This window comes from Oscarella lobularis, chromosome 2 (genome assembly GCF_947507565.1).
Source record: "Oscarella lobularis chromosome 2, ooOscLobu1.1, whole genome shotgun sequence".
Taxonomy (NCBI): domain Eukaryota; kingdom Metazoa; phylum Porifera; class Homoscleromorpha; order Homosclerophorida; family Oscarellidae; genus Oscarella; species Oscarella lobularis.
This window is the reverse complement of record NC_089176.1, coordinates 2,922,725-2,950,140: the sequence shown is the minus strand read 5'-3', so window position 1 is coordinate 2,950,140 and position 27,416 is coordinate 2,922,725. Positions and strand designations below refer to the sequence as shown.

General features: G+C 47.4%; 11 protein-coding genes across 14 annotated transcripts; 1 reads left to right on the top strand and 10 right to left on the bottom strand.

Annotated features, from left to right (window-relative positions):
* Positions 1-37: 37 nt before the first annotated feature.
* On the bottom strand, positions 38-1,031 carry LOC136183920 (START domain-containing protein 10-like). Its single transcript, XM_065970729.1, has one exon. The coding sequence runs from the start codon at positions 732-734 to the stop codon at positions 114-116; it is 621 nt and encodes a 206-aa protein (XP_065826801.1). The 5' UTR covers positions 735-1,031; the 3' UTR covers positions 38-113.
* Positions 1,032-1,348: 317 nt separating this feature from the next.
* LOC136183922 (rho GDP-dissociation inhibitor 1-like) lies at positions 1,349-4,092 on the bottom strand. The gene is made up of 6 exons (XM_065970731.1): positions 3,844-4,092; positions 3,693-3,773; positions 3,502-3,642; positions 2,997-3,452; positions 2,859-2,950; positions 1,349-2,800 (listed from the first exon to the last, which is right to left on the bottom strand). The coding sequence occupies exons 1-4, from the start codon at positions 4,031-4,033 to the stop codon at positions 3,256-3,258; spliced, it is 609 nt and encodes a 202-aa protein (XP_065826803.1). The 5' UTR covers positions 4,034-4,092; the 3' UTR covers positions 1,349-2,800; positions 2,859-2,950; positions 2,997-3,255.
* Positions 4,093-4,150: 58 nt separating this feature from the next.
* LOC136183921 (rho GDP-dissociation inhibitor 2-like) lies at positions 4,151-4,975 on the bottom strand. The gene is made up of 4 exons (XM_065970730.1): positions 4,856-4,975; positions 4,728-4,808; positions 4,539-4,679; positions 4,151-4,485 (listed from the first exon to the last, which is right to left on the bottom strand). The coding sequence occupies exons 1-4, from the start codon at positions 4,965-4,967 to the stop codon at positions 4,289-4,291; spliced, it is 531 nt and encodes a 176-aa protein (XP_065826802.1). The 5' UTR covers positions 4,968-4,975; the 3' UTR covers positions 4,151-4,288.
* A 63-nt stretch (positions 4,976-5,038) lies between these two features.
* LOC136200157 (intraflagellar transport protein 70A-like) lies at positions 5,039-9,621 on the bottom strand. 2 transcript variants are annotated; one of them, XM_065990501.1, is made up of 24 exons: positions 8,382-9,619; positions 8,263-8,328; positions 8,147-8,217; positions 8,035-8,095; positions 7,833-7,967; positions 7,711-7,779; positions 7,595-7,661; positions 7,341-7,504; positions 7,212-7,281; positions 7,037-7,149; positions 6,894-6,983; positions 6,769-6,834; positions 6,668-6,721; positions 6,536-6,601; positions 6,407-6,483; positions 6,281-6,350; positions 6,150-6,227; positions 6,029-6,091; positions 5,899-5,970; positions 5,738-5,841; positions 5,602-5,680; positions 5,411-5,470; positions 5,294-5,363; positions 5,039-5,241 (listed from the first exon to the last, which is right to left on the bottom strand). In XM_065990501.1, exons 1-24 carry the CDS (start codon positions 8,445-8,447, stop codon positions 5,114-5,116), a joined length of 1,959 nt encoding a protein of 652 aa, XP_065846573.1. In that variant the 5' UTR covers positions 8,448-9,619; the 3' UTR covers positions 5,039-5,113. The 2 variants fall into 2 exon arrangements, with proteins under 2 accessions (XP_065846573.1, XP_065846572.1); XM_065990500.1 differs by having other exon boundaries at positions 8,147-8,328; positions 8,382-9,621.
* Positions 8,577-9,820, top strand: LOC136200014 (apoptosis regulator BAX-like). Its single transcript, XM_065990341.1, has 3 exons — positions 8,577-8,964; positions 9,120-9,614; positions 9,722-9,820. The coding sequence occupies exons 1-3, from the start codon at positions 8,902-8,904 to the stop codon at positions 9,818-9,820; spliced, it is 657 nt and encodes a 218-aa protein (XP_065846413.1). The 5' UTR covers positions 8,577-8,901.
* On the bottom strand, positions 9,704-11,910 carry LOC136200159 (developmentally-regulated GTP-binding protein 2-like). Its single transcript, XM_065990502.1, has 13 exons — positions 11,798-11,910; positions 11,664-11,727; positions 11,502-11,590; positions 11,378-11,449; positions 11,061-11,302; positions 10,843-11,006; positions 10,743-10,787; positions 10,632-10,684; positions 10,475-10,551; positions 10,330-10,418; positions 10,220-10,278; positions 10,110-10,163; positions 9,704-10,057 (listed from the first exon to the last, which is right to left on the bottom strand). The coding sequence occupies exons 2-13, from the start codon at positions 11,725-11,727 to the stop codon at positions 9,971-9,973; spliced, it is 1,095 nt and encodes a 364-aa protein (XP_065846574.1). The 5' UTR covers positions 11,798-11,910; the 3' UTR covers positions 9,704-9,970.
* Positions 11,911-11,965: 55 nt separating this feature from the next.
* On the bottom strand, positions 11,966-14,111 carry LOC136183905 (SH2 domain-containing protein 4A-like). Its single transcript, XM_065970714.1, has 8 exons — positions 13,841-14,111; positions 13,636-13,782; positions 13,428-13,576; positions 13,241-13,370; positions 13,004-13,147; positions 12,791-12,924; positions 12,392-12,739; positions 11,966-12,332 (listed from the first exon to the last, which is right to left on the bottom strand). The coding sequence occupies exons 1-8, from the start codon at positions 14,024-14,026 to the stop codon at positions 12,137-12,139; spliced, it is 1,434 nt and encodes a 477-aa protein (XP_065826786.1). The 5' UTR covers positions 14,027-14,111; the 3' UTR covers positions 11,966-12,136.
* LOC136183897 (lysosomal alpha-glucosidase-like) lies at positions 14,064-17,986 on the bottom strand. The gene is made up of 17 exons (XM_065970703.1): positions 17,039-17,986; positions 16,887-16,986; positions 16,716-16,828; positions 16,409-16,666; positions 16,230-16,346; positions 16,060-16,173; positions 15,923-16,007; positions 15,746-15,869; positions 15,557-15,690; positions 15,200-15,500; positions 15,061-15,142; positions 14,950-15,006; positions 14,758-14,894; positions 14,603-14,694; positions 14,488-14,549; positions 14,248-14,388; positions 14,064-14,199 (listed from the first exon to the last, which is right to left on the bottom strand). Exons 1-17 carry the CDS (start codon positions 17,966-17,968, stop codon positions 14,128-14,130), a joined length of 2,919 nt encoding a protein of 972 aa, XP_065826775.1. The 5' UTR covers positions 17,969-17,986; the 3' UTR covers positions 14,064-14,127.
* Positions 17,987-18,009: 23 nt separating this feature from the next.
* On the bottom strand, positions 18,010-20,919 carry LOC136183900 (NXPE family member 3-like). The gene is made up of 4 exons (XM_065970708.1): positions 20,754-20,919; positions 19,705-19,768; positions 18,913-19,638; positions 18,010-18,861 (listed from the first exon to the last, which is right to left on the bottom strand). Exons 1-4 carry the CDS (start codon positions 20,907-20,909, stop codon positions 18,056-18,058), a joined length of 1,752 nt encoding a protein of 583 aa, XP_065826780.1. The 5' UTR covers positions 20,910-20,919; the 3' UTR covers positions 18,010-18,055.
* Positions 20,920-21,563: 644 nt separating this feature from the next.
* On the bottom strand, positions 21,564-23,676 carry LOC136183901 (NXPE family member 3-like). 2 transcript variants are annotated; one of them, XM_065970710.1, is made up of 4 exons: positions 23,519-23,676; positions 23,268-23,331; positions 22,489-23,214; positions 21,564-22,437 (listed from the first exon to the last, which is right to left on the bottom strand). In XM_065970710.1, the coding sequence occupies exons 1-4, from the start codon at positions 23,660-23,662 to the stop codon at positions 21,623-21,625; spliced, it is 1,749 nt and encodes a 582-aa protein (XP_065826782.1). In that variant the 5' UTR covers positions 23,663-23,676; the 3' UTR covers positions 21,564-21,622. The 2 variants fall into 2 exon arrangements, with proteins under 2 accessions (XP_065826782.1, XP_065826783.1); XM_065970711.1 differs by having other exon boundaries at positions 23,268-23,452; positions 23,519-23,656.
* A 118-nt stretch (positions 23,677-23,794) lies between these two features.
* Positions 23,795-27,403, bottom strand: LOC136183902 (uncharacterized). Of its 2 annotated transcripts, XR_010669263.1 has the most exons (7): positions 27,269-27,403; positions 26,992-27,055; positions 26,222-26,938; positions 24,445-26,170; positions 24,330-24,386; positions 24,191-24,277; positions 23,795-24,083 (listed from the first exon to the last, which is right to left on the bottom strand). XR_010669263.1 is itself a non-coding variant. In XM_065970712.1 (4 exons), exons 1-4 carry the CDS (start codon positions 24,562-24,564, stop codon positions 23,865-23,867), a joined length of 483 nt encoding a protein of 160 aa, XP_065826784.1. In that variant the 5' UTR covers positions 24,565-25,327; the 3' UTR covers positions 23,795-23,864. The 2 variants fall into 2 exon arrangements, 1 of the variants encoding a protein (XP_065826784.1); XM_065970712.1 differs by lacking the exons at positions 26,222-26,938; positions 26,992-27,055; positions 27,269-27,403 and having other exon boundaries at positions 24,445-25,327.
* Between the last annotated feature and the right edge of the window lie 13 nt (positions 27,404-27,416).

Sequence of the window (27,416 nt, the reverse complement as noted above, 5' to 3'; positions counted from 1 at the left end):
TCCCAATCTCTCGCCCGTTTGTCACCGCATACAAGACTTTATGATAATTAGTGTATCTCTTTATAGACAAAACGTGCGTGTGCAAAAATTAATAAATTCAGAGTCAAATGTTTTTAGTAGTACTTCTGGTAGCCGCGTATGAGCCGCTGACGCAACTTTCCCAGAGATCGCGCATAGAGAGTAGGCATTATCATATCCGGAAGCCACCCTCCATAAAAATTATTCCCAAGTGTGAATAGCACGGACGACTTGGGATCGGTCGGATCGCGTCGAAGCACAGAACAGCTGAATCCCGTTCGCATTCGAATGAATCGATCCGTCTCGGGCGTACTCGCGTGCTCGCCTTCCTTATAGAGTATCACGTAACAGTCTTCCGCTGGGACGTACTGTACGTGGGCATACTGCACCATGTCCCGCTCTTTCATGATAACTGGCATGTGAAATATCCAATAGACGGTTCGGTACTTTCCGTTCTCGGCGAGCGTTTTCATTTCGAATGACTTTCCGTCCCACTGATTTCGTAGGTCGGGTTCGGTGAGAAGGTCGACGGCCGCTTCGACGGGAACCCCGGTCAGCTGGAGTCGACATTTCATGTGCAGCGGGACTTGTTTTGTGTAGTCGATGAGGTACCAGTACTCCTCGTCGTTTGATTTCGATTTGAGCGTCCAGCCTTGTCGTTCGTCGGCCCGTTCGAGCGCGAGCGCTCGTTGCACGTCGGTCATTGTAAAGGCCATGGATGATGATGATGATGATGATGATGAGTCGAGTGTGGGGAAGCGAATGGCAATCTTGAGAGAGGGAGTTCTCTTTTGTATCTATTGTGTGGAGCACGTGGGTGGCAGAAGTGCAACGGAAATGCGAGCGTCATTGCGTCATCATTCGCTCAAGGGTATTCTATTCATATTCGCTTTCTCAGCAATTGGCGTAAACGGTCTTCCTTACTTCCTTCCTGAGTCCGCCCTGCGGGGGAGGGGGACACCGACTGGCTGTACGTACTGTAGGCACCGGTGCACCGGTGCAAGGAAGCCAGAAGCCTAACATTGACTACTCAACGAATACTCCGAGCGGCGAAAGCGACGCACCTACTATTTACACGAAGGGATGATACGGAAAATTCGCGTCTTCACGCCTACCAACAGGATGTATAGAGCTCCGTTTCCACGCCCGAGACTGATGTGACGACCCGGTACGCCCGATCGTCATAACAAAGCTGAGCAATCGAGTAATTAATGCACTCCTCAGATCTGTAACCCTTGACAGCGACGGGACGACCGCCGGTGAGGTGGATCCTTTTCAAAGAAAAAGTCACTTGTGGGTCGACCTAACGCGCGTTCGTCACGCCCTCGTGTCAGTGTTAACTCTGTGTTTATTTAGCCAGCAGAAGAGTGTGTGTACATGTGAACGTCCAAATAAAACCGGCAGCACATTTTATATAAAAAATCAGACACAAGTTGCCCTAAATCGAATGCCCGGCACAGAGCATCGCCGTGGCGTCGTCGTCGTCGTCGTCGTCGTCGTCGTCAGCGGCGACGGAGCGACGGTGGACGGCACCGGCCCGTCAACCAAGTCCTGACTGTTTCGATACGCTCTATTCATGCGCCGTTGGATTCCGCCAAGCGAACTCGCGTAGAGTCGCGCGAGAATAAAAGCGGGAAACCAATCGAGGAAACCGCCGTATGTTACGTTCGCCAGTGCAAACAGGATCGACGACTCCCTCGGATTTATCGGATCGCGACGCAGTATTGAGCAGCTGAAGCCGGTCGTCATTCGAACGCAACGTCCTCGTAGCGTCGCCGCGTCCGGGTGGTGACTCCCCTCTTTGTATAAAATGACGTAAGCGTCGCGCTCTTCCAAGTACCGAACTGCACTACTTTGGACCATGTAGCGATCTTTAAAGCAGCGCGGAAAGCGAACTTTCCAGAGAATCGTCTTGCAGCCAGAGCAAGATCCAGCTACTTGATTCATTTGATAAACGTCGCCGTTCCACTCGTTGCGAAGCTCCGGCTCCGTGAGCATTCTAATGGCGACGTTGAGCGGAACGTCCAAGCGTAGACGGCATTTCGTCTCGATCGGCGGCACGGAGTCGTCGTTGTTGCAGCACCGATAGAAGTATTCTTCGGTTTCGGTGCGCGAAACGAGCGTCCAATCGTCGCTCTCGTTTTGACGTTCGAGATCGAGAGCGCGATCGACGTCTTCATCGGAAAGTACGCACTGTGTTGTCGTTGTCGTTGTCGTCATGGCGTAGAGACTCGAGACTGTGGGTAGGTGCGCGAACCTCGCGGCTTTTGTCCGATTCAACGGGGATGTCCGTTGCACGTGACCGGATAAGATAAGAACATGAGTACTTCTCAATATTCGCCTCTCTTTTGGACGTCTACAACGATTTTGGCAAAGAAAAGAGGCGTATAAATACACCTTCTTGCCTTCCTCAGGATGTCAAACGTCTACGTTTCGGCGAACCGGTCCCTAGAAGCGACCGGAAGTGAACCCGATGACCTAATGCTCTGAACTTTTGCCCTATTGCGTAAGACAACTACCCCTCTTATCTTCTTTTCGTGCGTAAACAAGCACAGTGCGCTCGTTTGTGACGACGAGAATCCGCGTTTAGCTGCAATGATGCAATCAAAACAGCAAACCGAAACCGCTTACCATAAGCAGGGGAAGCGCTTTATTAGCACCAACTGCAAGGGAGGAGACTGCATATGAATGAAAGCGCATCCTCTTGATCGAAAACAATGCCCAAAACCGAAAGGTTTCCATAGAGGTCAACTCTTGGTATAGCGAGTTATAGCAACGTCAGCTAGGGAAGGAGACCCTACAGCCTGTGGAGACTCTTCCCCCGGCTAAATTAGCTATACCATAAGGATGAGTCCCTTTGCAGACCATATACAGGGACTTCCCCTTTCTTCCCGGTCCCTTCCCACGAAACGTTGCGTCAGAACGCCTCAGACTAGACACAAATCTAATACTCTCTAATTGATTTATATATAGCTCACTAGCGCGGACGTAGACTCGACGTCTTTGGACTTCCAGAGAATTCTATTCCACCCTTATCTATAAACGACTCATCCGGGTAAAGGAAACCAGCCACAGCAAAATCTCACCATCACTCCTGAACCATACAACAGCAGGAAACTGCACGCAGCTTCCGCATATACATAGAGACACACATGACACACACGCACGTACGCATACACCCATACGAAAGACACAGTCAAACAACATCAAACATGCATGCCACACAGTTGAAAAAAATCACTTCCAATCCTTCTTGATGTCCATTGCCCATTCCCACTCCTTGTATATATTCTTGTCGTCGTCAACGAACCGGCTTTTTACCTTGTAACTACCGCGAGCTAACATTCCCTTTGGCGCTTCTTCGACCGGAGTTAGAAACTGATACGACTCCGCTTTGGGTCCATAGCTTCCCACCATGTGCGACGTTTTGTCAACTATTTTTTTATTAAAAATACGATGTCAGCTAAACTTTTTTCGGCGTACCGGTTATTCCCTTTCGAGTCGTCTTCTGATGGTATCTCAGACCGGCAACAATTTCATAGTTCACTTTGAATTGGATCTCGATTTTGTACGAGCAGCCCTCCTTGATGACGATCGGATCCGATTTCAGCTTTGACAGATCGCCTTCTCAATCGTCAATTAATTAATTAACTAAACATGTTATTCGCGCTCACCTGTTAGATCCATCGATTTCGGTTCGCCGTCGACTGGCAACATGCTCAATTTTTCGACTACAACATTCGGACCGGATCTCTCTGCAAAGAAGAGGGGGGCCCCCTTTCTCAGTTCTCGTCGGTTTCGATTAGAACGCGCCGTCAAACGCACCTTTCGGCGCCTCTCCAGTACCGCCAAGAAGCGCTTGCTTGTAGCGAACGAGCGATTCGTCGTCGGCGTCGAGTTGTTGGATCTCGTCGAGAGTTTTCTGTGCCGGCGGCTTGTAGCCGGGCGTTTCTTCTGGCTCGTCGCCGACGTCTTCCACTGCTGCCGCTGCTTCGGGTTCTTCAGGCGATGCCATAGTATCGTTTACGTTGTTGCGAGAGCTCGGATGGAGAGGGCCGTGAAGAGCATGCGCCGTGCGGTTCCAACACCCTGATTGCCTTTTATGGTAAAGTCGAACGATTAGTCGAATTATATGCGCGGTTCCACTTGAAGTCGCGGAGCGCGTTTATTTTTGGGGGGGAAAAGGGTCGCTTGATCGCCTAGATGACCGTTAGACTCATTCGTCAATAAATTAGATAATTAGTGTCCAAACGAAGAACCTCGTCAAAACTCACTCAGAGATTCTTTCTACTTGCATAATCCACTTCCACCGTTTGAATTCATTCCCGTCGTCGTCACAAAGAAAGCTCTTCACGTCAAAACATCCGCGAGCCATTATGCCTTTGGGAGCAAACGTGACGGGAGATATAAATACGTAGGATTCGGTTCGCGGCTCGTAGCTCCCCATCAAAAGATGCGTCTCGTCGACTAATTGTACACATCTTCCCACACCACACGACTGAGAACCTAATATCACTCACGCGGTATATCATCCTTCGTCCAAGTCGTAACTTGATGATAGTGCAAGCCAACCACGACGTCGTGCATCACTTTGAACTGAATTTCCTTTGTGTACGAGCATCCTTCCCGTAGAACAACATGATCGATTTCCGAGGATTCTCCTTCGAGGTACGTAAGTACAGTCACTGCGACTCATACATGCACTGTACCTGTTAAATCAATTTCCTGCGTTTCTCCTTTTCCCACTATCACTCGCAAAGCCTCCGCAATAAAGGTCGGGCCCGTTCCGTCTTCAAAGAACATGCACCCATCTTGTCTTGGCTATACGACCGTTTACCTTTGAGACTCTGCTCATATGAATCACTGCTTCCTCGCGTCATTTGATCTGATGCTTCGAAGGAAGATGTAGACGTATCTCCTGCTGCCGGTTTGTAGTGGGATGACGCCATTTGGGCCCAGGGTGCTGCTGATTGGTAACAACGCATCGTCAGTCCCACCCACCCACCCACCCAAGCAAAGATACATTTCACCACGCACACGTCTCGAAAATATTCACTACAATAATGTATACACTAGTAGAACCTCTCGTGTTCCGTTAGGAAACGATTCTCAAAATTATACTCTTGAGGAGTCTTGCCTCGTACGCGGCAGTGTTCTTTCCTGGATGGAGCGTCTCCTGTTGCAAGGGCTGCTCAATAACGACTGGGACATTTTGACCATACGCTATGATGTTCACATGAGGGTATTTCGATTAATATGCAAAAACTTTTTTTACCTTCACAGTGCTCCAGAAATTGAACCGTCTCGGCAATGACAGAATCTCGCAATATGATCATGTGCTTGGCCTTGTAATAAAAGTTTAGTTGAAACTCCGATTGACAAAAGGAAATACCATGTTTTCGATAAGCGAAAGGAAACACCTCTTCGTGTAGAACCACGTGTCCGTACCGAGCTGCAGAACGGAAAGAGAACTATGATTGTGTTGCTATAAGCAATGGGACTGCAACTCGTTATCTACATAAACTGTAGCTCTCCTTATGGAATACAGTAGGGGTCTGATCCAATACATATATGTAACAATACCTTTTTCTGATACGGTTCCAAACTCTTGATTATTCGAGAGACACCAAACTCGTAGTTCCCTTTGGCACAATACAGAGTTCTACCCCGACATAATTATTAAAATGAGTATATTTCTGGGCGCGGTCAGCGTACGTACCCAATCACTAGATTTACTATAGAAAGATGATAGACTTTGCGATCGGGATCGTCGAAGGCAGCCTGCTCTTCTTCTTTTTCAATCCGTCGCATTAAATCTTCCGCCTATAACAAGCGCAGAGTATAACGCAAAAAAAGCGTCATCTATATTATTATCCCCACCGCTTCATTCTGACTCGTCATGATGTATGAAACGCAGAGATTAGCAAGCACAATGGCACTGACACCGAGAAGCTATATAGAGACGCAAGTGAGACAAACATGCGACGTCGTGCGTGTGTTGATACACTACATTATCGCGGTGCTTCTTCACAATCGGTTCGTAGAATCCGGTCGCTTCTTTGTACTTCATCTCCTTTTTTGGTCCCCCCCAAAAAAATCGAACAACGAGTCGACTCAGAATCGTTTTTTACCTGCATGAACAAGACGTGAGCGACGTTGAGCTTCCACACGTCGCTTTCGTTGCAAAATTCGACGGATTTGCGAAAAATCTTCAACGTATTGATCAAGTAAATTTCTCTTTCCCAGCGAGTCAATATTTTACCTTTTCCACGACAGCGTAATTTTCCATGTCCCAATAGATCTTCGCCTGAGCCATCAGCACGGGAATGTACCTTGAGAATAAAAAAATGACACCGGTCATCTCCTGTATATCTCGGAACGGCGTTGCCTTTCCAATGCTTCTTCGTAGTCGTTCACTGCTTTCTTGACGGCCTCGTCGTCGTGATTCTGTCGCGCTTCTTGCACCTAGAACACGAGGCCCTTTTAACGCAAATTCCCCTACCCATATATTCTCGACTTGTCTAGTGAGACGTCGAAGCTGGTCCGTCTGCGTCGTTGCGATCTCGTCAAACTTTCTAAAGGCCTACAGCACGAGAAGACGCGCTGTTCATCAAATATTTATCAAAGGAGCACCCAATACAGTACGTACCTCGTCAGGAGATGACTGTTGAGTGATGATGGCGTCGAGAAGTTTATACAGATACTACAAGAAGTAAGAAATCCCGTCACGTCTCGTTTTCTCAAAGTTACCGGAGTCAAGTGATTGAATGTGAGATGTGCGTTTTCAGCTAAAACGTCGGCCGCCAAATCGTAGTACTAAGAAGAACGAACGCCTACTCTAAAGACTGCAGACAAAGCAGCAGCGCGTACGGCACCTGATACTTGCAATAGAGCAGAAGAAGATTTCCAAATGTTTCTGGTGGACAGGGATTCTGCTGGAGTAGAAACTGCAGTTTCTCAAAACCCTATTAAACTACGCGTCAATGTAACGAAGTCCGAGTTCGTTTTCTCTTGCAACCTGAGTCGGATTGTCGTCCATGTTCATGAGAGCTTGATTGTGCAGCGTCACGGGGTCCAGTTCCTCTTCGACTCGAGGCGGCATATCGGTCAACGCATCTTTCGCCGTCTCGACTACACGTAAGAAAGGTTTCCGGGCGTCCAACGGAAAAGCCGTTTCTCGCGATTTCTCTCACAATTTTTCAACTGGTATTCTATAGCGGCTTTGAGATTAAATGCCTCGACGAGAGCCGTCTCGTGTAGCAGCTAAAATAAATCGATATCCCGCGGGGCACGTGCCGCGTCGTCTTTTTTTTTGGTTCTACCGCCGTGTTTCCGACGCTTCGAACGTCAATTCCCTCCGTCGTCATGCCGACGCTCAGTTCCGGGTAATCGCGTATGCCCTTCTCAATGATATCGGCGATGTGTTTCAGCGCCGCCGCGTACTGTTTCATTTGATAGTGACAGAGAGCGATGTTGTACGAAAGATCTTTGGAGATAAGAGAGAAAAAAGTCAATGCACATAGAAATAAAATATAATGAGGTGCGATGCATCAAATAAAGACCTATGCTTTCCTACCTGGTTGGTAGCCTAAGACTTGCATTGCTGTCGTAAATTTACTACACGCCTCTTCATGCTGGCCCTCCTGCTCATCAACATTAGACACATTATAGAGTATAAGCACGCCACTTGACCTTAAACAGTATGCAAGCCAGCATTACATCCGTTTCCGGATCGTCTATGGGACACTGTTCAACGAGAGTCTGAAAATGTAGTTTAGGCCCCAGTGCACCCGAACGTCCATGAGAAGACGTACCCTAGATCCCGGAAAATCTTCCTCGGCGTACTTAACACCCGCTTGGAGTTTCACAACTTTTGCTTGCATGGTCGACGATTCGACGCGAAAACTCGCCTTCATGGCTTCCTCGTACATGCAAGCCTTATTAAGTGACTAAGCGGACAAGAGAAAGAGACTACGTCATATTTTGATACAAGTCGTCATTTTTGAGTACATGTACCTGAGCATAATAGAGCTTGTAATCATCCACTTCGGGATGAATTTGAACCAACTGCTCATAACTACGAAAGGAGCTGTTATTCAAGGCTCTTCCTAGATAACGACATGGCAACCATTCAGCTGCTGAAGCGAAGTCTTGTAAATGATAGTACGAGTAGCCGAGGAGAGATAACGCCGCTCGCGACTGAAATTGTCGTTTGACTAAAGTCTTGCTGCGATTTTCGCTTACTTTCGGGTCGCTCTGAAGCTCGAGCGAAAGGATTCCAATCGCTTCCCTGAATTTTTGTTCTCTGATCTGAGAATAGGAGGTTTTTTGGTGTTTTCCTATTGCCACGAGTGCTGTGATACCAGAGAGTAGATTGTTTGCGTGAATTGGCCATCAGAAACGCGTCGAAACGGAGTGGCTGTCGCCATGTTTTGTTTGCGTGCGCGCGTACTCCCGTTGTCATGAGCGACAAAGAAACAAGGCGAATGAATGGGGAACTTCCGGAGCTAAGTTCCTTAGACAATCAATAAGACAAACCGATCCACCCGCACGAAGATAAGTAAGCGTAGCTACTCCTCAAGCTTCGGCAGCAGTCAAAAGTCAAAATACGCGGACTTTGGCGTGTTCGTGCAAGCGCAAAGTCGACTGACCAATCGGCGACGATTAGCTTCGTCATTATAAGGTTGCGTCACCCCCTTCAAAGCACAATAGATCCGCAGGGCGGGAAACGGATCACAACACGACGCGAGGGTTGCGCACGTACACGCAATCGATCGAGACGACACGGTCGTACAAAGGCACGGACAGCGTCCCCACTCGGACGAAGCGTGATCGCCCATTGTTCGTCGCTTTTCCCCGCCTACTTCACCACAACAAAATAAAATGGCTCACCAGCGATCGAGAAGCTGGGCGGGCTCGTCGACGATAGAGCAACGTTCGGACGAGGTAAAAAGAAGTCGCGCCACTGCAGCTCGCTCGCGCGCGCCGCGCGACCTGTCATCGTTCCTGCACTCGCCCGCCAAGCTAGGGCGGGGCGTTCTTGCGCGAGAAAGACTATCGTCGTTTGCTACTTCTAATTCAAACGCATGTCTATTCTCTAGGTCGATGAACGCGCCGCCGACGACCTCAACGTCGAAGACGTCGTGAGCGAGTTCTTCTACTCGTCGCTCCGACGTCGCGGCTATTCGACCGAAGCGCTAACGACGGCGGGACTGTCCCGTCGCGGCGCGCTCGCCGTCGACTCGCCCGAGCGTCAGCTCGCGCTGCGACTCCAGCAAATCGGCGATAGCGTGACGCTCGACGACGCGACGACGCTTCCACTAATCGAGCACTTCGACGACGTCCACGACGACGGCTACGAGACGTTTCGCGAAGTCGCGCGACGAATGATTCGCGGTCCCGGTCCCATTACGTGGGGACGCGTCGCCGCTCTGTTTCTCTTCGGCGTCCGACTCGCCGAGACGTGGATGGAGCGGCGACCGCGGCGCGGAGTGCTCGCTCGCGCGCCCGCTCTTCTTCACGTCGTCGCCTGGCTGTCGCAATTCGTCGTCGAGGAGTTGATCGCTTGGATCACGGCGGCGGATGGCGGCGGATGGGTAAGTTGAGGGAGCGCGTAAAGGGGGATGTCCCCCAATACATCGGCAATTGATGACGTCACGGCGGTTATATGTATGCTCACATTTTTGTTTTTTTTTTTCTACAGAGAGGGATTGTTGACAATGTGACCCGAAACTACTGGAAAGCTGCAATCGGCGGTGCATGCATTTTTGCCTCGGTTGTGTTGTTTTACTTGCGACGCTGATGTGGAAAGCCACCAGCCTCGTATTTTTTAGTATGTGTTTGAATGCCTCAGAGTATTCAGTATTCACTAGTGTGCAGGCATTCACTAGTTAGGAGTCTGAGAGACTAATTGAAGTTAAGTTCAATTGCTTTTTTTTGATTGACCAATAAATTATTTTGTGACAATCTGAACGACGTCTTCGTCGTGCACCTGATGTCCAATGCCTACTCTTTGCGGATTGTACTTTGTGCTCGTTCCCTAATCGTCATCGGATCTAGATCTTCCTAGATGCGTTACTCTACTGACTCACCCAAACGATGGCATATTTAAACGCACTGACTATTGACCGATGAATAACGTGGCACTGATCAAAGAACAAGATAAGTACACAAAGATATTCTTGATCTATAATATCATTACCACGTGCTCTATAGTTGCTGAGCGTCGAAGTATTAGGCAGTCCTCAAAGTCCGGCTTCTCTAAAGTTATTGGTGAATTCGTGCAGGCGTGTTAGCTATTTACAAGATTACTTCCTGGTTTCTTGGTATAGATTCGTATCAAAGCCAAGTGATCCCAGATTGCTTCGAGCAGATAGTCCAAATTCAAATTCAATTCACAGCTATTGAAGAGAAAAAATGCCAAGAAATTCTTCGTAGACACGCGGAAGAAGCTGACCTCATTACGACAGAATGGTCCTGACGCGCAAGACGATCAACCTCTTCCAAAGACACGCAATCGACTTTATTGTAACACTATGAAAGACACAGGTACACTCCCCATCAGATTAGCTCATCAAAAAATAATAGCGCAAAGTAGGGTATGCTGCACTTACGTATAGACACTTCATGTAAATTCTGTTTCCGCATATCACATCAATCAGATCATCTGACGCAGAAACACGTATGGCCCATTTGATTTCATAGAAAGTGTCTCCCCTATCTACCTGCTGTGCAGTCATTTCGAAATAGAACTTCGGCGTGAAAAATCTCTACATTGAGCATAGAGTCAAAGAAGATTTTGGACCCCGCCGCGTTCCTTCTCACTGTATTCGTGACAGATCATCTGAACGAGTTTCTCGTTGACGTGCGTCAAAGCGCCCATAGCACTGAACGCAATTCCACCGGTTTTGCGAATTTTGAAATAGATGTTGGGCTTCGTCTTATTCAATCGCAGACCCATGCTTTCCAGCTCTTTCTGAAGCAAAGTCCTAGCAAAAAAAACGACGAATTTTTCAAACAAACCCAAACGTCTACGATCCTACTTTTGAATTTCCCCCTTGCTTGCGTCCAACATGATGAGAACCAAATCAGCGGTGCGCGCAACGGCAATCACTTGCCGACCGCGTCCCTTGCCCTGCGACGCGCCCTCGATAATTCCCGGCATGTCCAAGAGCTGGATGTTGGCGCCGTTCACGCGCAAGCCCGCCGGTATGACGGTCAGCGTCGTGAATTCGTACGACGCCGACTCGCTGTGCGTTTTCGTGACTTTGTTTAGTAGGGTCGACTATTATAAGGAGATTTTATTATTAGCACTTTTAATTGATTAATTAATTAAATTTAATTTAATTAATTAATTTACCTTGCCAACGGATGGAAAACCGACGAGGGCTACTCGAGCGTCGCCCGATTTCATTACGTCAAATCCTTCACCCTAAATAAATTGAATTCGTCGCGAATTCGTCGTCGTCTTCCGTCCCTCGTACTTTTGCTGCCGTTTTGCTCGTCGTTTCGAGCAATTGGGATCGATATTTGGCCAGTTTCGCTTTCAAAAGACCCAAGTGATATTCGGTCGCTGCGGAGGGAAACGCGTTTAGGAATCGTCGGGTCGCGAGGCGCGAGGCGTGAGCCAGGAGATGCCGAATCACCTTTGTTCTTCTGAGTGCGAGCAATCTCTTTCTCGATCTCGCTAATTTTCTCCAAAATTCCCATCTTAGAGGATCGGTTAGTTATGAAATAAACTCGGAGGGTGTCAGGAGCGCATTTTCTAAAGCCCATCTACCTTGACACGCTAAATTCGGTTCTTGCAATTGCTTTTGAAAGTCGTGAAATAGTTCGATGGAGACGTACAGAGCTGAAATGTGACAACTCTCTTTCGATTGTCCGGGAGCTTACTTACGCCACCGCCCAGGATCAATACATTGCAGAACGACTAATCCTAATACACAGTAGCATTTTCCATTTTCATTCAATACATGCAAAGGCAGTTGTAATTGCAAAAGGACAGCCTACTAGTAGTAGCAACGACTGCCCTTTTACATAAGACAGATTGCAAGAATAGAAAAATTTAGAACGTCCCACGCAACCCGGCTTTCGCGCGCTTATTAATTACTGAGCAAATCTACGATATGAGTTCCTGATAGTCCGGCGGATCGGACGCCTGACCGAGCGGAACCAACAAAAGTTCTTTGCCCGCCGTCGAAATCGGATTGATCTTATGATGATCCAAAAGACTTACCAAACTAAAATGTATCTGTTGATTATCGCCGAAGAACTGATAGTGAGAGTCGCCGGCGTCGATTAAAAAATGCTTGCACCTAAAAAAAAAGACGAATGACGCTATTTACCACTGTAAAATAATCAATAAATACGTCACCTATCCGTCGTTTTCACAGTAATCGTATATCCCCATATTCTCTCGCTGACTCGCACGAGAAACGTTCCGGCCGGCTTCTCGGCGAGAAGCTGCTCCGCTTCGCCGCGCGTCAATATGCCGTGAAACCACGCGTGGACTTTTCCGTCGCAATCGTACAGAACGCCGCGCGGTATCTCCGACTCCTTGAACCACTGAACGACCGCCCGACGCGAGTCGGGCTTCGGCGGCCGATTCAGTCGCGCGCGACGCATCAACGTGCCGCCGACCTGCGAGACGGGATCGGGAACGGGCGGAAGCGAGTCCTTGCTCGGCGATCGAACGGGATAGCTGCCATGGCGACTGACCGGTCTATAGAAAAAAATGAAAAAACCTCTTTGGTTTCTATGGTGATGTTTTGACCGGTCGGGGAGCGGCGGAGGCGCAATGGGACCGAGTAAGTCTTCCTGGACGGCACGCTCTCGAGCTCGTCGCACCGACATCTTTCTCTCCTTCTCATATTTCCTCGCCTTCTCTTCGGATTTTTGCCACTCGGTCTAAGATTATCAATATATGTGCCATTACATGTACTACTTTATATATATATATATATATATATATAATATATATACTCACTTGCAACAGTTCCTCTTCTTCTCTTCTCTTTTTCTCTCTCAGCTCCTTCATCGACATGTATATTTCCTCGGTTCGTTTCTTTCGCAACGACTCGTCCTCTTTTATTCGCTTCATCTCCTCCTCCAGCGCTGTAACCTCCGCCTCCTAGTAACAGTATTAATTAATTAATTAAATAAACAAATCAATTTAGCTAAAGATTCTAACTCCCCGTCAAACAATGCTTTAGTGACGTCATACCTGCAATTGTTTTAATTTCTTCTCTTCCTCTTCAAGCAGCTTCTCGACGAGTCGTTTTTTCTCCAGTGCCAATCGTTCGCCGGCAATGCGAGCCTCCTTCGCGTTCACGTAAATATTCGCCGCGTCTTCCCTGCGCAAAAAAAAGAAGAACATTTGCATTCGGGAACGCGCTATTGGTTCCGCCTACTTTTCCTGTTGTCTTTCCAACTCCTCCAATCCGCGTCGTCTTTTCTCCTCCTCTTCGCGTCGAATCTTCTCTTCGCGCTCGCGCTTTCGTCGCTCTAGCTCCTTTCTTTGCTTACGCGCTATTTCCTCGATCTCTTTCTGAGCCAATTCCTAAAAAGAACAACCGGCGTGTCTCGCGAGCACGACGCCCCGCCCCCCTCGGGTCAAACCTCTGCCTTCCGCTCGTCTTCGATTCGTAGGCGTTCCGCCTCGTCGAGATCGTTTTGCGTGACGAGATCCTCGTATTTAAGATCGCCCTCGTGATCGCCCATCACCCAAACCCACGGATTCCCGTCGCCGCCCGTTTGAAACGAAACCTAGTAGAAAAAACAAAGTCGTTTCCTTTCGCTATTTGTTGACGAAGCCAAGTCCGACCGTCAATTGTTTCTTTTTCGACTTCTTCGGCTTCGCATTGTCCTTGCTAGTCGATTGTTCGCGCGCGTTGTAGCGCTTGATCTGCTCCTGGCGCATTTTTACGTAAAGAACCTGTTTTTGGTCTTCGGACAGCTCGGCGAGGAGCTCCGGATCAATAAAACCCGTGTCGAGTATTTGCTTGAGCATTTCCGAGAGCGAGCGAGACGGCTGTTTTGTTTGGGAGTGCGGGGAGCTCGTGCGTTACTTCAAAGCCACACCCTTACCAATACAAAAAAACGTGCGCGCTGTCAATTGTAAAACCAGTGCACATTTACAGTGGCCACGGTTTGCCGAGCGTTCGAAACGTCGACACTTAAACTCTAAGAATGAAATTCCCATTAATCGAATACAATTTCTGTGCCTCTTACCGATTTAGCGAAGTGTACGTCTGCATTGACGCTACTGACAAGAATGCGTTTCGGCGCTTGCTTTAGTCCATGTATAACGACCGTTTCGACGTATGGCAAGGAATGAAAGCCATTGTGCACAGACCTGACAGTGAAATTTCCCTACGCAGAACAGAGAATCAGTCCCTCTGCCTCTTTCTATCTCTATCTCATCTATGTCTCTGAGAATATAATAAAAATCTCTCTATCTCCGTGACCTACCGTCTTAACGCCATCAAAAGCAGTGTAGTGAAACAGTGAATAGTCTCCCTTCTGTACGGTTCCTAAAGAAGCAGTGCGATGTCAGGAGGAAAAGAAGTTTCTCGCGACATCTCACCGAGAGATTCGCCGTCATCGAGGTAGAGTTCACCATTGGCTCGGCCTTGCTGCGTGTCCAAGGCGACGACGAACGTGAACGGGTTCTTACGACTACACAGAGAGCAAGTCATTAGACTAGCTAGAGAGCGTTCAAAGTGAGCAGAAAAAACAGACCTCGCAGCTGTTGTAGTATTCGGCGCTTGAGTCGGAATAACAAAGCCGCCTCTTACGTACAACGGAATGGAAGTCAAGTCAACCGGTATAGTACGTTGACGAACGCCTTTTCCAGTGTACTGAACAAAGCTTTCACCCTGCATGGAAGAAATGAAACAACGAAAAAACCATCCATCTACGTATCTCATTCACCGTTTCAAAATCAAACCAATCGGCATCCGGAAAGGTAGTTGTGACGCTAGCCGCATTCTTATCACAAATAATTAGAATCGACAACGAAAAAAATCCTGACGTGAAGGGCACCTTTTTTAAAACGGGAACAATGAGAAGCCCGCCGCCCCACATGAACACATTGCCAACGTCGTAGAACTCAACTTGCGGAAATCTAAAAAAACACGTTACTGTATTATCATTATCAGTGTAATTACCCCCTATAACGGACTCGAAGAATAGAGGCCGAGCGACCGTGCTTCCGTCGACGTGCGCCCGATAGAAGAGCGTGTACAGATAGGGCAGGAGACGATAGCGACGGAGAAGAGCGCGACGCATCGACGTCAACGTCGCGTTGTCGAACGCCGTCGGTTCTTGACTTTTCATGTGAATCGAGTTGTGATTGCGCGAGAACGGATAGAAGGCGCCGAGTTGCATCCAGCGCGTGCACAACTCGGCGTTCGTTTCGGCGCCGAAGCCGCAGATGTCCGCACCGACGAGCGGAATACCGAACAAGCTGAAATCGAGAATACCTACGGTACGGAGCGGATAGAATTTCCGCCGCTCGAGTGAGTTTTTTTTTTCTTACCAGGTACTGATCGAACTATGTCGGGCCATTGGCTCTGATTGTCGCCGAGCCAATGACCGGCGTGACGGCCCGTTCCCGCGTACGTCGATCGCGATATGACGAGAGAACGTTTCTTAAGAATCGACTCCAGGGCACTGGAGACAAGGGACCCACGAGAATAAGAGACTAAACGTCGATGTTCAAACTCACGTCGATGTGACCGTCGCCTCTGTGTGACCGTACAGACTGTGCACGTTGTAGTGAAGCGAGGCAGACTGCTGAGCAGACATGCATAGGGTTTTGTCGTACAGCTTTCCTCGATAGAGTCGTTCTCCTTTCAAAGAAACAGATTCATTAAGTAGAAAATTTTTCTTTTGTACTACGTACCTGGTTGGTAGGGCGGATCGTTGAGGGAAGACGACGGACAGCCGTTGACAGAACCCGAGACGAAATTCGCCGGTTCGTTCATGTCCTTAGCAAATAAAACATAGCGGATTAAAAAAAAACGACTCAGAGACGCTTACAATCCATAGTCCGTCAAATGAGACGTTATTGCGAAACGTCTCTATCATCTCTTTCCAATAGACGAAAGCGGACGGATTCGTAAAATCGGGAAACGCCGTCACGTCCGGCCAAACCTATTATTCCCTCCCTTTATTATTTTCAAACGAGTTATGGGGGCGAGAAAGCTCACCTTGCCCAGAATAGGACTCCTCTCGGTCGCTGATACGTTGATGAAGACTCCCATCTCGACGCCTCTATCGTACGGCGCGTACGAACCCCTCGGCTGCTCGTTACTAATACCGGGATCCTAATGGAGAGAAAGAAGCAAACGTCTCTCTCTATCAAACGCATCGAATTGAAACAACGTGCCACAATCATGATGTATTTCTGATTGTGCGCGTGCAAGTCGTCGACCATCTGCGGCAGGCTCGCAAACGTCGTGTGATTGTACGTGAAGTCGAGATGCGCGTGCATGTAGTCGATGTCGTTCCACTGGACGTCGTGCGGCACGCCGAAGCGTCGCATTCGCTTCACGACGTCCCACGTCGTCTTCGACGAATTATAGCCCCAACGACACAAGTGGAAGCCCAACGCCCAATAGGGAGGCAGAAAGGGACGTCCGATTATCTGAAGAGAAAATAATAGGAATGCAGTCTGTCTATACATAGTAAGCTACTTCGGTGTATTGCTGTATGACATTCTCTGGCGTCGGTCCCATGAAAATGTAAAAGTCTAGTATACCACCAATGGTTCGATATGTAATAGCAGGAAGCGGCTGGAGCTGAATATCTTAATAAGAAAAGTCCAATTGATCATTCAAACATACAAGACTCGTCGTTCAATGTACCCATAGCATTGCTGTTCTTCAGAAAGACGCCGTAGAATTGCTTGAATGAATCCGCGCCGAGAAAGAACGGATGAACGCCGTAAAGATTCCACGCTGAATTCTAGAGAACCAAAATATTACGTCATCAATCAATCAATCAGTCAATATATTACCTCAGGAAATATATCCCGCGAAAACAGAGTCACGTTGCGCCACGCGTTCTTTCCGTTCACGCGCTGGCTCACGTCCGTCTCGTCGTCGCCGACGTCCTGCACGTGCTCGCCCAATCCGTACACGTACGCCGACGCGAGTCGCGCCGACATCTGTACAAATTGATCGGCGAAAAAAAATCGGCCCACAGTCGTATTGAATAGCGTCTCTCCCGTCGAGATTCGCGTCACGGCAAAACCGAATGGCGACGTCGTGTACGAGAACGCGTAGTCGCGTTTTTCGGTCGTTGCCGGTGTCGCCGAGCCGACGGGAGGAGTGTCGAGCGGCACTTCATAACGCGCTCGATCAGCATCCGCTATCTTAATGCGAAGCCGCGTTGCCGTTTGATATTCCACGTCGACGGACAATTTTTCGATGAGTCCCGTATGCGGAAACGCGTCACCGCCGTCCCATTCGACGTATCCGCTCAAACCGCCGCCGTTGTCGTCGGATGGGCGGGGCTTGAATCCGGAGGCGGCGACGCTGTACTGGCGATCGGCCTGCGACGGCCCGTCGGCGTAGAAGCAGGCGGGCGAGCCGTCGCGACTCTCCCTCCAACAACAGCCGCGTTTGAGGCACTCGCGTTGCGTTGGCGACGCGTCCGGATGGCAATCGAATCGTTCGACGTTTTGCACCGATTTGCAACGATTCTTCGCTCCGTCGTCCTCCCCCTTTCGTTTCTTTCTCGCGACGACGAGACCGACGACGACGGCGACGAGGACGAGAGCGATTAGAACGGCGACGGCGATTGCCGCCGTGCGACGAGACAAAACGCGGGTGCGAGAAGCCGTGTCCGCTCGCTGGCGACGACGGCGATAGGACGCGGTGTCGATCAGCTCGTCGACGTCGTCATTGTTGTCGTCGCTGGAAGCATAGATGTAGGAAGAAGACATTGTTTGTTTGTTTGCACGTTTACCGCGCGCGCGCTAGGGACTTCGGTCGGGTCTCAAGCCGGAAGAGCTCAGACAATTTTTTCTAATTCACTGCAAATTTCGTTTTGAACAAACAAGTCCTGCTATTATTCGAAAGATTTCGCTTATTGCGCTTCCAGGGTAATGAATTTTATGCTCTCCGGCTCCTCCAAATGGGCTTCCAAGTAATATGTTCCACGTGTCCAAAATATAAATTGATGAAACGTCTCTTATGATTTCCTGGGCAACACTTTCATAGAATTCAGCTTTGGCATTGTTCATAAAAAAATCAGAAGTGACGTCACGAGAATTTGAGCCCTTCCATACGATTTTCATCTTCGGCGCTCGACTTCGAAGACGAATCAATGCATCTCGAATGGCCAACATGCGCTTGACAAACCCAGGAAATGGCATAACAAGAAAATGATGAATCGATCCAATCACAACCACATCTCCTCCCACTGAATTACTTGGGACAATCGAATCTATGATCTCCGGAGCGTAGGGAACGTATGCACTCGTAAAAGTTCTTATTGAGCCACTTGTGCTTATAGGAAGACCAAAAAAGTGAAAGGCGAAGGTACAACGACACTTGGGAAAATATTGGGAAGGCATGTGCGGCTGGAAATCCGGAACTTTCGGACACTGTGGCGATGCAAGGCAATGGAGATGGCTTTTGATCTGTCGTACGGTTGAGTCGCCGATGAAATACCAATGAGAGTCGGTCACGCAACGCATTACATCGTCTGTCGTTTTGCATGAATGAGAGCATTTGGGAACATATTGATTGGCACTCATCCAAGAACCCAACACTTTGCGAGCCACATTTCGTCCGCTGAAAAATTCTGTACAAGGAATGCTTGATTTTGCGACGTCTATAATAGCACGTTTATAGAAACGAGTTTTAAAATGTCTTCATCTCTTACCACTGGGCTGAATGGTAATCGTGGAAATAGAATTTATTAGAGGCGTCATAGACGACACGGGTTTGTGGCTGAGGAATTTGGATTTCGCCATTTCAACCATTCTTTTGTCATACATACAAGAAAATGAGTCTTCGCATTTCATTCCACCTCCTGGAAGTTCACACGAAATGTAATTGCCGTACTCTGGTGCATCCATTGTGCACCAATTGTCTCCCCTTCTGTCTGGCATTGGCTTCCAATCGAAATAGCAACGTCCGGACGGTTTGCCAGCCATGACGGATGCCTTGTGTCTCAATTCGAATGCTCTTATGTTTGCAAGCGCAGACGTCTTCAAATTCTTAGCATAATAACAAGTGAAGCAATACCCATAGCTTTCTTCTCTAACTATTGCGCGCCGAAATCTGCTCGGATATGCCAACGTTAGTTCCAATGACGTCGATCCCGCCCAATCTGGTTGGAACTCAACCAGATACGAGCCGTTGTCAAAGTCATGAATAGCGCCGGTTTGATAATAACTCCGTTTTGCGTCTTTTATAACGGGATAGATAAGATCGCCACCAGTGACTTGAGGCCGATTGTTGACGTCTCTTGCATGAATGACAATCTTCAACGGCATGTTTTGTACGAATTTATTGGTCAGAATTTTCACTTCCGTATACTGGGGACTTGTTTCGGCTATGTTTTCCCACGATAGGCGAGCAATGCTTCGATTGATCATTGGCATTCCTAAGGTTGGCAGTTCATAAAAATGACAACTTGAAAGTCTTCAATATCAGATATCAGATATCATACCTACTGCTACTCTCCCTTCGTTATTCATCGTGATGATCGCATCTTCCTGAACTGCTCTCTGAACCTGAATTACCATTGAGTACACAGCAGTAGGACCTCGGCTTTCGGACATTATGCGATTTCGGACGCTCGCACAGCAAATCTAGAGAACCGATTCTGGCTTCCTATGGCGCATTTTAAAGCCCAATTCCTGCCAGGAAGATGTGCCTGAGCACGAATCAATAGACAAAACCCTCATGATTTTATTAGAAGATTAGCGCGCGCAGGTCCTCCGCTTTCGGACAACAGTATCGCTTTCGGACACGTACTCAAAATTTTAAAACGAAGTTTTAGGGTAACTTTTTCTTCGCAACCGCTTGCTTCTGTACCAGTTTGGGTATTTTCGTTGCTATTTTTAGTTCTATTGCTGCTAAAGCAAACCCGAGAAATGCATTTTGCTGCACTAAACAGCCCAATTGCTTAGCAAAGTTACACGTTTTCAAGCAGCTTTTGAAAAGCGTCTCAAACACCTTACAGCAAATTCAGAGTGTTGTTTTAGAAACGAATTTGGGCTTTGAAAACGGAATAACTGGTGGCCGAAAAACCGAGGTACGATGTCGGTACATTCGTCGATTTTTAGCATGCGATAGACTTGACCATTTACCTAAAGCTTTACTGCGTTCGAAAGCTCTATGATAGAGGATTTTGTGAAAAAAATTCTTGGCGAAACATTAAAATTTGAATGAGCTACGCATACTGTTGTCCGAAAGCGGAGGATTTGACCTGCGCGCGCTAATCTTCTAATAAAATCATGAGGGTTTGGTCTCTTGATTCGCACTCAAGCACATCTTCCTGACAGGGATTGGGCTTTAAAATGCGCCATAGGAAGCCAGAATCGGTTCTCTAGATTTGCTGTGCGAGCGTCCGAAATCGCAGAATGAGGTCCTACTCTAATAAGTGGCCTTAGTTCAGTATGGCCCGTTCAGTATAGCCTCTCTTCCCGTCATACGGGAAAACGAGAGTAGACAACTAAAACTTGGAACCACCGGTGGCCCCACCGGTGTACTTACCGGAATAGCGCGTTGATAACTTAGATGCGGCACAATGCGGCGGAGCTGATGGATTTCCTTGTGACGATCCGGCTTCAGAAGATTATAGCACAAAATGCACACAATGACGAAAGATATACAACCAAAGAAGCTTCTAAGCAAAAACGCCTGAGACATGGCCAGTTTTTGTCCCTCGCGCGCTACCCATCTCTAAAAGCTATGGTAATTTAATCATGATTTAATTAACTTGGTAACGTAAGGCATGCGTAAGGATAGTGCTTCATCAAAGCATGAGAGTCTGTCGGCTGATGAGATCCCATGCAGGGAAACGATCGGTGCTGCTTCAGATACGTTTCCACGAGATGATCGGGCAGTTCGGAGGAAAAAGGCGTGTCAATCAGAATTGCCTTTCCCTGTACTGTACCTAAAAGCAAAAAGACACAACAACGGCTGAGATGATATTCCGAGGAATTTGTACACCCGCACTTTCAACTTGACGACATCGTCCGGCTTTTCCGCGTAAATCGATCGCAACGCTACTCCCAATGAATTACTTGGGACAATCAAATCTACGATCTCCGGAACGTAGGGAACGTATGCACTCGTGAAAGTTCTTATTGGGCCACTTGTGACTATAGGAGGACTAACAAAGTGAAACGGGCGGCGGTACAACGACACTTGGGAAAATATTGGGAAGGGATGTGCGGCTGGAAAGACGGAACTTTCGGACACTGTGGCAATGCTGGCGACGACAGCGATAGGACGCGATGTCGATTAGCTCGTCGACGTCGTCGTTGTCGTCGCTGGAAGACATCAGAGACTGTTTGGACGCACTGTCACGCAGACTTTTTCGCTATCAACATCAACATTACCAGAGGAAAATAATAATATTACCCTGCCTCTTCTTTTGAAGAAGCTATTCCTACTAACAATCGTAAAAGTTCCCTAATTGCTTCAGTAGGGTAATGAGTTTTGTGTCGTCCGGCTGGGCCAAATGGGCTTCCTAGAAACATGTTCCAAGTATCAACAATATAAATTGATGACACGTCTTTTATGATTTCCTGAGCAACTCTTTCATAGAATTCAACTTTGGCATTGTTCACAAAAAAGGCAGCTGTGACCGGGCAAGGATTTGAGCCTTTCCATATAATTTTAATATTCGGTGCTCGACGTCGAAGACGAATCAGTGCATCTCGAATGGCCATCATGCGCTTGATGAACCCAGGAAACGGAATCATCACAAAGTGTTGAATTGATCCAATGACAAGCACGTCTCCGCCTGACGCATTACTTGCGACTATTGAATCAATTGTGATTGGCGCATAAGGAAGCGTCTCAACTGCGAAATTTCTCAACGAGGCCGTCGTCGCCAAAGGAGGGCCGAAGAATCGAAATTCGGTGGTACAACGGAACTTGGGAAAAAACGCGCGCGGTATCTGTATCGCTTTAAGTGAATCAGGATCGCACGGTGACGACGCTGCAGTGACGATGCAATTGAGTTGCTGTATGATCTGTCGTACAGTTGAATCGCCCATGAAATACCAATGAGAGTCGGTCACGCCACGTATTACATCGTCTGTCGTTTTGCATGAATGAGAGCATTTGGGAACAAATTGATTGGCACTCATCCAAGAGCCCAGCACTTTGCGAGCCACATTTCGTCCGCTGAAAAATTCTGCACAAGGAACGCTTGATTTTGCGACGTCTATAATAGCACGTTTATAGAAACGAGTTTTAAAATGTCTTCATCTCTTACCACTGGGCTGAATGGTAATCGAGGAAATAGCTTTTATTAGAGGCTTCATAGACGACACGGGTTTGTGGCTGAGAAATTTGGATTTCGCCATTTCAACCATACTTTTGTCATATATACAAGAAAATGAGTCTTCACATTTCACTCCACCTCCTGGAAGTTCACACGAGATGTAGTTACTGTACTCTGGTGCATCCATTGTGCACCAATTCTCTCCCTTTCTGTTTGGCATTGGCTTCCAATCGAAATAGCAACGTCCGGACGGTTTGCCAGCCATGACGGATGCCTTATGTCTCAATTCGAATGGTCTCACGTTTGCAAGTGCAGACGTCTTCAAATTCTTAGCATAATAACAAGTAAAGCAATACCCATACCTTTCTTCTCTAACTATTGCGCGCCGAAATCTGCTCGGATATGCCAACGTTAGTTCCAATGACGTCGATCCCGCCCAATCTGGTTGGAACTCAACCAGATACGAGCCGTTGTCAAAGTCATGAATAGCGCCGGTTTGATAATAACTCCGTTTTGCGTCTTTTATAACGGGATAGATAAGATTGCCACCAGTGACTTGAGGCCGATTGTTGACGTCTTTTGCATGAATGACAATCTTCAACGGCATGTTTTGTACGAATTTATTCGTCAGAATTTTCACTTCCGTATACTGGGGACTTGTTTCAGCTATGTTTTTCCACGATAGGCGAGCAATGCTTCGATTGATCATTGACATTCCTAAGGTTCGCAGTTCATAAAAGGCAAAGTCTTCAATATCAGATATCACATACCTACTGCTACTCTTCCTTCGTTAATCATCGTGATGATCGCATCCTCCTGAACTGCTATTTGAACCTGAATTACCATTGAGTACACAGCATTGAATAATAAGTGGCCTTAGGTTAGTACTCGTCCCCAGACCCTTCTCTCTTCCCGCCATACGGGAAAACGAGAGAAGGGTTTAGTTCAGCTACGTCTTGTTAGTAAAAGGGGCGAGAAACAAAGACATACAACGTACCGGCAACTAAAACGGTGTACTTACCGGACGTCGATAACTTAGTTGACTTCGATGGCTTTCGTCGAGACGATCCGGCTTCAGAAGATTATAGTACAAAACGCACACAATGACGAAAGATACACAACCAATTGAACCAAAGAAGCTTCTAAGCAACAACGCCTGAGACATACTGTACCAGTAGTTTCCCTCGCGCGCTAGGCGCATGGTAATTTAATTAACTGGGTAAGAATAGTGCTTCATCAAAGCATGAGAGTCTGTCGGCTGATGAGATCCAAAGTGATTGCAGCGAAAAAAGACGGAAACGATCGGTGCTGCTTCAGATACGTTTCCACAAGATGATCGGGCAGTTCGGAGGAAAACGGCGTGTCAATCAGAAGCACATTGCCTTAAAGCGAAAAAGACATAACAACGGCTGAGATGATATTCCGAGGAATTTGTACACCCGCACTTTCAACTTGACGACATCGTCCGGCTTTTCCGCGTAAATCGATCGCAACGCGCACATGCCGCTGTCCGGGAGAAGTTCGATTTTGTATCCGAGTACGTCGTGCACGATGTCGCGGTAACCCTTCGCCGTCGCTTTTATAGCCTGCAAAAAGGTCCGCGAAAAGCACACATAAGGCCGGGTCTCTCAAATGGCACTCAGGCGAATAAGGGGGTAAGCTATCTGATAATCGTAACGTATCAATGTCTTACCTCTTTGAGTCGTGCCCGACTTGTTTCCTTTGACGGATCGTTCCGGGTTTCGTTTGCCTCGTCTTTTGCTTCCAACTTCATCTGAAGCTACGGAAAAATACAAAAAAAACAGTAAATATCTCAAAAAATGAATATCTACTTCTTCTATCGTCTTCCAAAGGCTTTGAATCTCTATACGCGCTGCTAACAGGTCAGACTGCAATAAATTTCGATTAGATTGTCAATCAATGATCAATCTAAGCGTTGTACGTCACCTCGACTTTCGTCTCGCTGCTTTCCATATCCGTTTCATACGACTTCAAGATCTGACGTATGTGGTCAAGATCCTTAGCAATGAAGGAAGCTGGGCCTTGCTGACATTCAAAGCGTACCATCTTTAGGTAGTGAGTTTTTCTTTCCAAACGTTTCACCGTTTCAGAATCTTTCTTTGACTTCTCCTTCTCCTGAGCCAATTTTTGCTCATAGTCAAGTATCCGTGGTTTGTTCGTTCGCTTGTTTGCACGTTTACCGCGCGCGCGCGCGCGCGCTAGGGACTTCTGTCGGGTCTCAAGCCGGAAGAGCTCAGACAATTTTTTCTAATTCACTGCAAATTTCGTTTTGAACAAACAAGTCCTGCTATTATTCGAAAGATTTCGTTTATTGCGCTTCCAGGGTAATGAATTTTATGCTGTCCGGCTCCTCCAAATGGGCTTCCAAGTAATATGTTCCACGTGTCCAAAATATAAATTGACGGAACATCTCTCGTGATTTCCTGTTTCATCGAATTCAGCTTTGGCATTGTTCATAAAAAATTCAGAAATGACGTTACGAGGATTTGTGCCCTTCCATACAATCATCCGTCATCTTCGGCGCTCGACTTCTAAGACGAATCAATGCACTCGTGAAAGTTCTTATTGGCCACTTGTGACTATAGGAGGACTAACAAAGTGAAACGGGCGGCGGTACAACGACACTTGGGAAAATATTGGGAAGGGATGTGTGGCTGGAAAGACGGAACTTTCGGACACTGTGGCAATGCTGGCGACGACAGCGATAGGACGCGATGTCGATTAGCTCGTCGACGTCGTCGTTGTCGTCGCTGGAAGACATCAGAGACTGTTTGGACGCACTGTCACGCAGACTTTTTCGTTATCAACATCAACATTACCAGAGGAAAATAATAATATTACCCTGCCTCTTCTTTTGAAGAAGCTATTCCTACTAACAATCGTAAAAGTTCCCTAATTGCTTCAGTAGGGTAATGAGTTTTGTGTCGTCCGGCTGGGCCAAATGGGCTTCCTAGAAACATGTTCCAAGTATCAACAATATAAATTGATGACACGTCTTTTATGATTTCCTGAGCAACTCTTTCATAGAATTCAACTTTTGCATTGTTCACAAAAAAGCCAGCTGTGACCGAGCAAGGATTTGAGCCTTTCCATATAATTTTAATATTCGGTGCTCGACGTCGAAGACGAATCAGTGCATCTCGAATGGCCATCATGCGCTTGATGAACCCAGGAAACGGAATCATAACAAAGTGTTGAATTGATCCAATGACAAGCACGTCTCCGCCTGACGCATTACTTGCGACTATTGAATCAATTGTGATTGGCGCATAAGGAAGCGTCTCAACTGTGAAATTTCTCAACGAGGCCGTCGTCGACACAGGAGGGCCGAAGAATCGAAATTCGGTGGTACAACGGAACTTGGGAAAAAACGCGCGCGGTATCTGTATCGCTTTAATTAGATCAGGATCGCACCGTGACGACGCTGCAGTGACGATGCAATTGAGTTGCTGTATGATCTGTCGTACGGTTGAATCGCCGATGAAATACCAATGAGAGTCGGTCACGCCACGTATTACATCGTCTGTCGTTTTGCATGAATGAGAGCATTTGGGAACATATTGATTGGCACTCATCCAAGAACCCAACACTTTGCGAGCCACATTTCGTCCGCTGAAAAATTCTGCACAAGGAACGCTTGATTTTGCGACGTCTATAATAGCACGTTTATAGAAACGAGTTTTAAAATGTCTTCATCTCTTACCACTGGGCTGAATGGTAATCGAGGAAATAGCATTTATTAGAGGCGTCATAGACGACACGGGTTTGTGGCTGAGAAATTTGGATTTCGTCATTTCAACCATACTTTTGTCATATATACAAGAAAATGAGTCTTCGCATTTCACTCCACCTCCCGGAAGTTCACACGAGATGTAGTTGCTGTACTCTGGTGCATCCATTGTGCACCAATTCTCTCCCTTTCTGTTTGGCATTGGCTTCCAATCGAAATAGCAACGTCCGGACGGTTTGCCAGCCATGACGGATGCCTTATGTCTCCATTCGAATGCTCTCACGTTTGCAAGCGCAGACGTCTTCAAATTCTTAGCATAATAACAAGTAAAGCAATACCCATACCTTTCTTCTCTAACTATTGCGCGCCGAAATCTGCTCGGATATGCCAACGTTAGTTCCAATGACGTCGATCCCGCCCAATCTGGTTGGAACTCAACCAGATATGAGCCGTTGTCAAAGTCATGAATAGCGCCGGTTTGATAATAACTCCGTTTTATAACGGGATAGATAAGATCGCCACCAGTGACTTGAGGCCGATTGTTGACGTCTCTTGCATGAATGACAATCTTCAACGGCATGTTTTGTACGAACTTATTGGTCAGAATTTTCACTTCCGTATACTGGGGACTTGTTTCGGCTATGTTTTCCCACGATAGGCGAGCAACGCTTCGATTGATCATTGACATTCCTAAGGTTCGCAGTTCATAAAAGACAAAGTCTTCAATATCAGATATCATATACCTTCTGCTACTCTTCTTTCGTTAATCATCGTGATGATCGCATCCTCCTGAACTGCTTTTTGAACCTGAATTACCAGTGAGTACACAGCATTGAATAATAAGTGGCCTTAGGTTAGTAGTCTCGTCCCCAGACCCTTCTCTCTTCCCGCCATACGGGAAAACGAGAGAAGGGTTTAGTTCAGCTACGTCTTTGTTAGTAAAAGGGCGAGAAACAAAGACATACAAGCTGTTATAACGTACCGGCAACTAAAACCTGGAACCACCACCGGTGTACTTACCGGGCGTCGATAACTTAGTTGACTTCGATGGCTTTCGTCGAGACGATCCGGCTTCAGAAGATTATAGTACAAAACGCACACAACGACGAAAGATATACAACCAAAGAAGCTTCTAAGCAACAACGCCTGAGACATGGCCAGTTTTTCT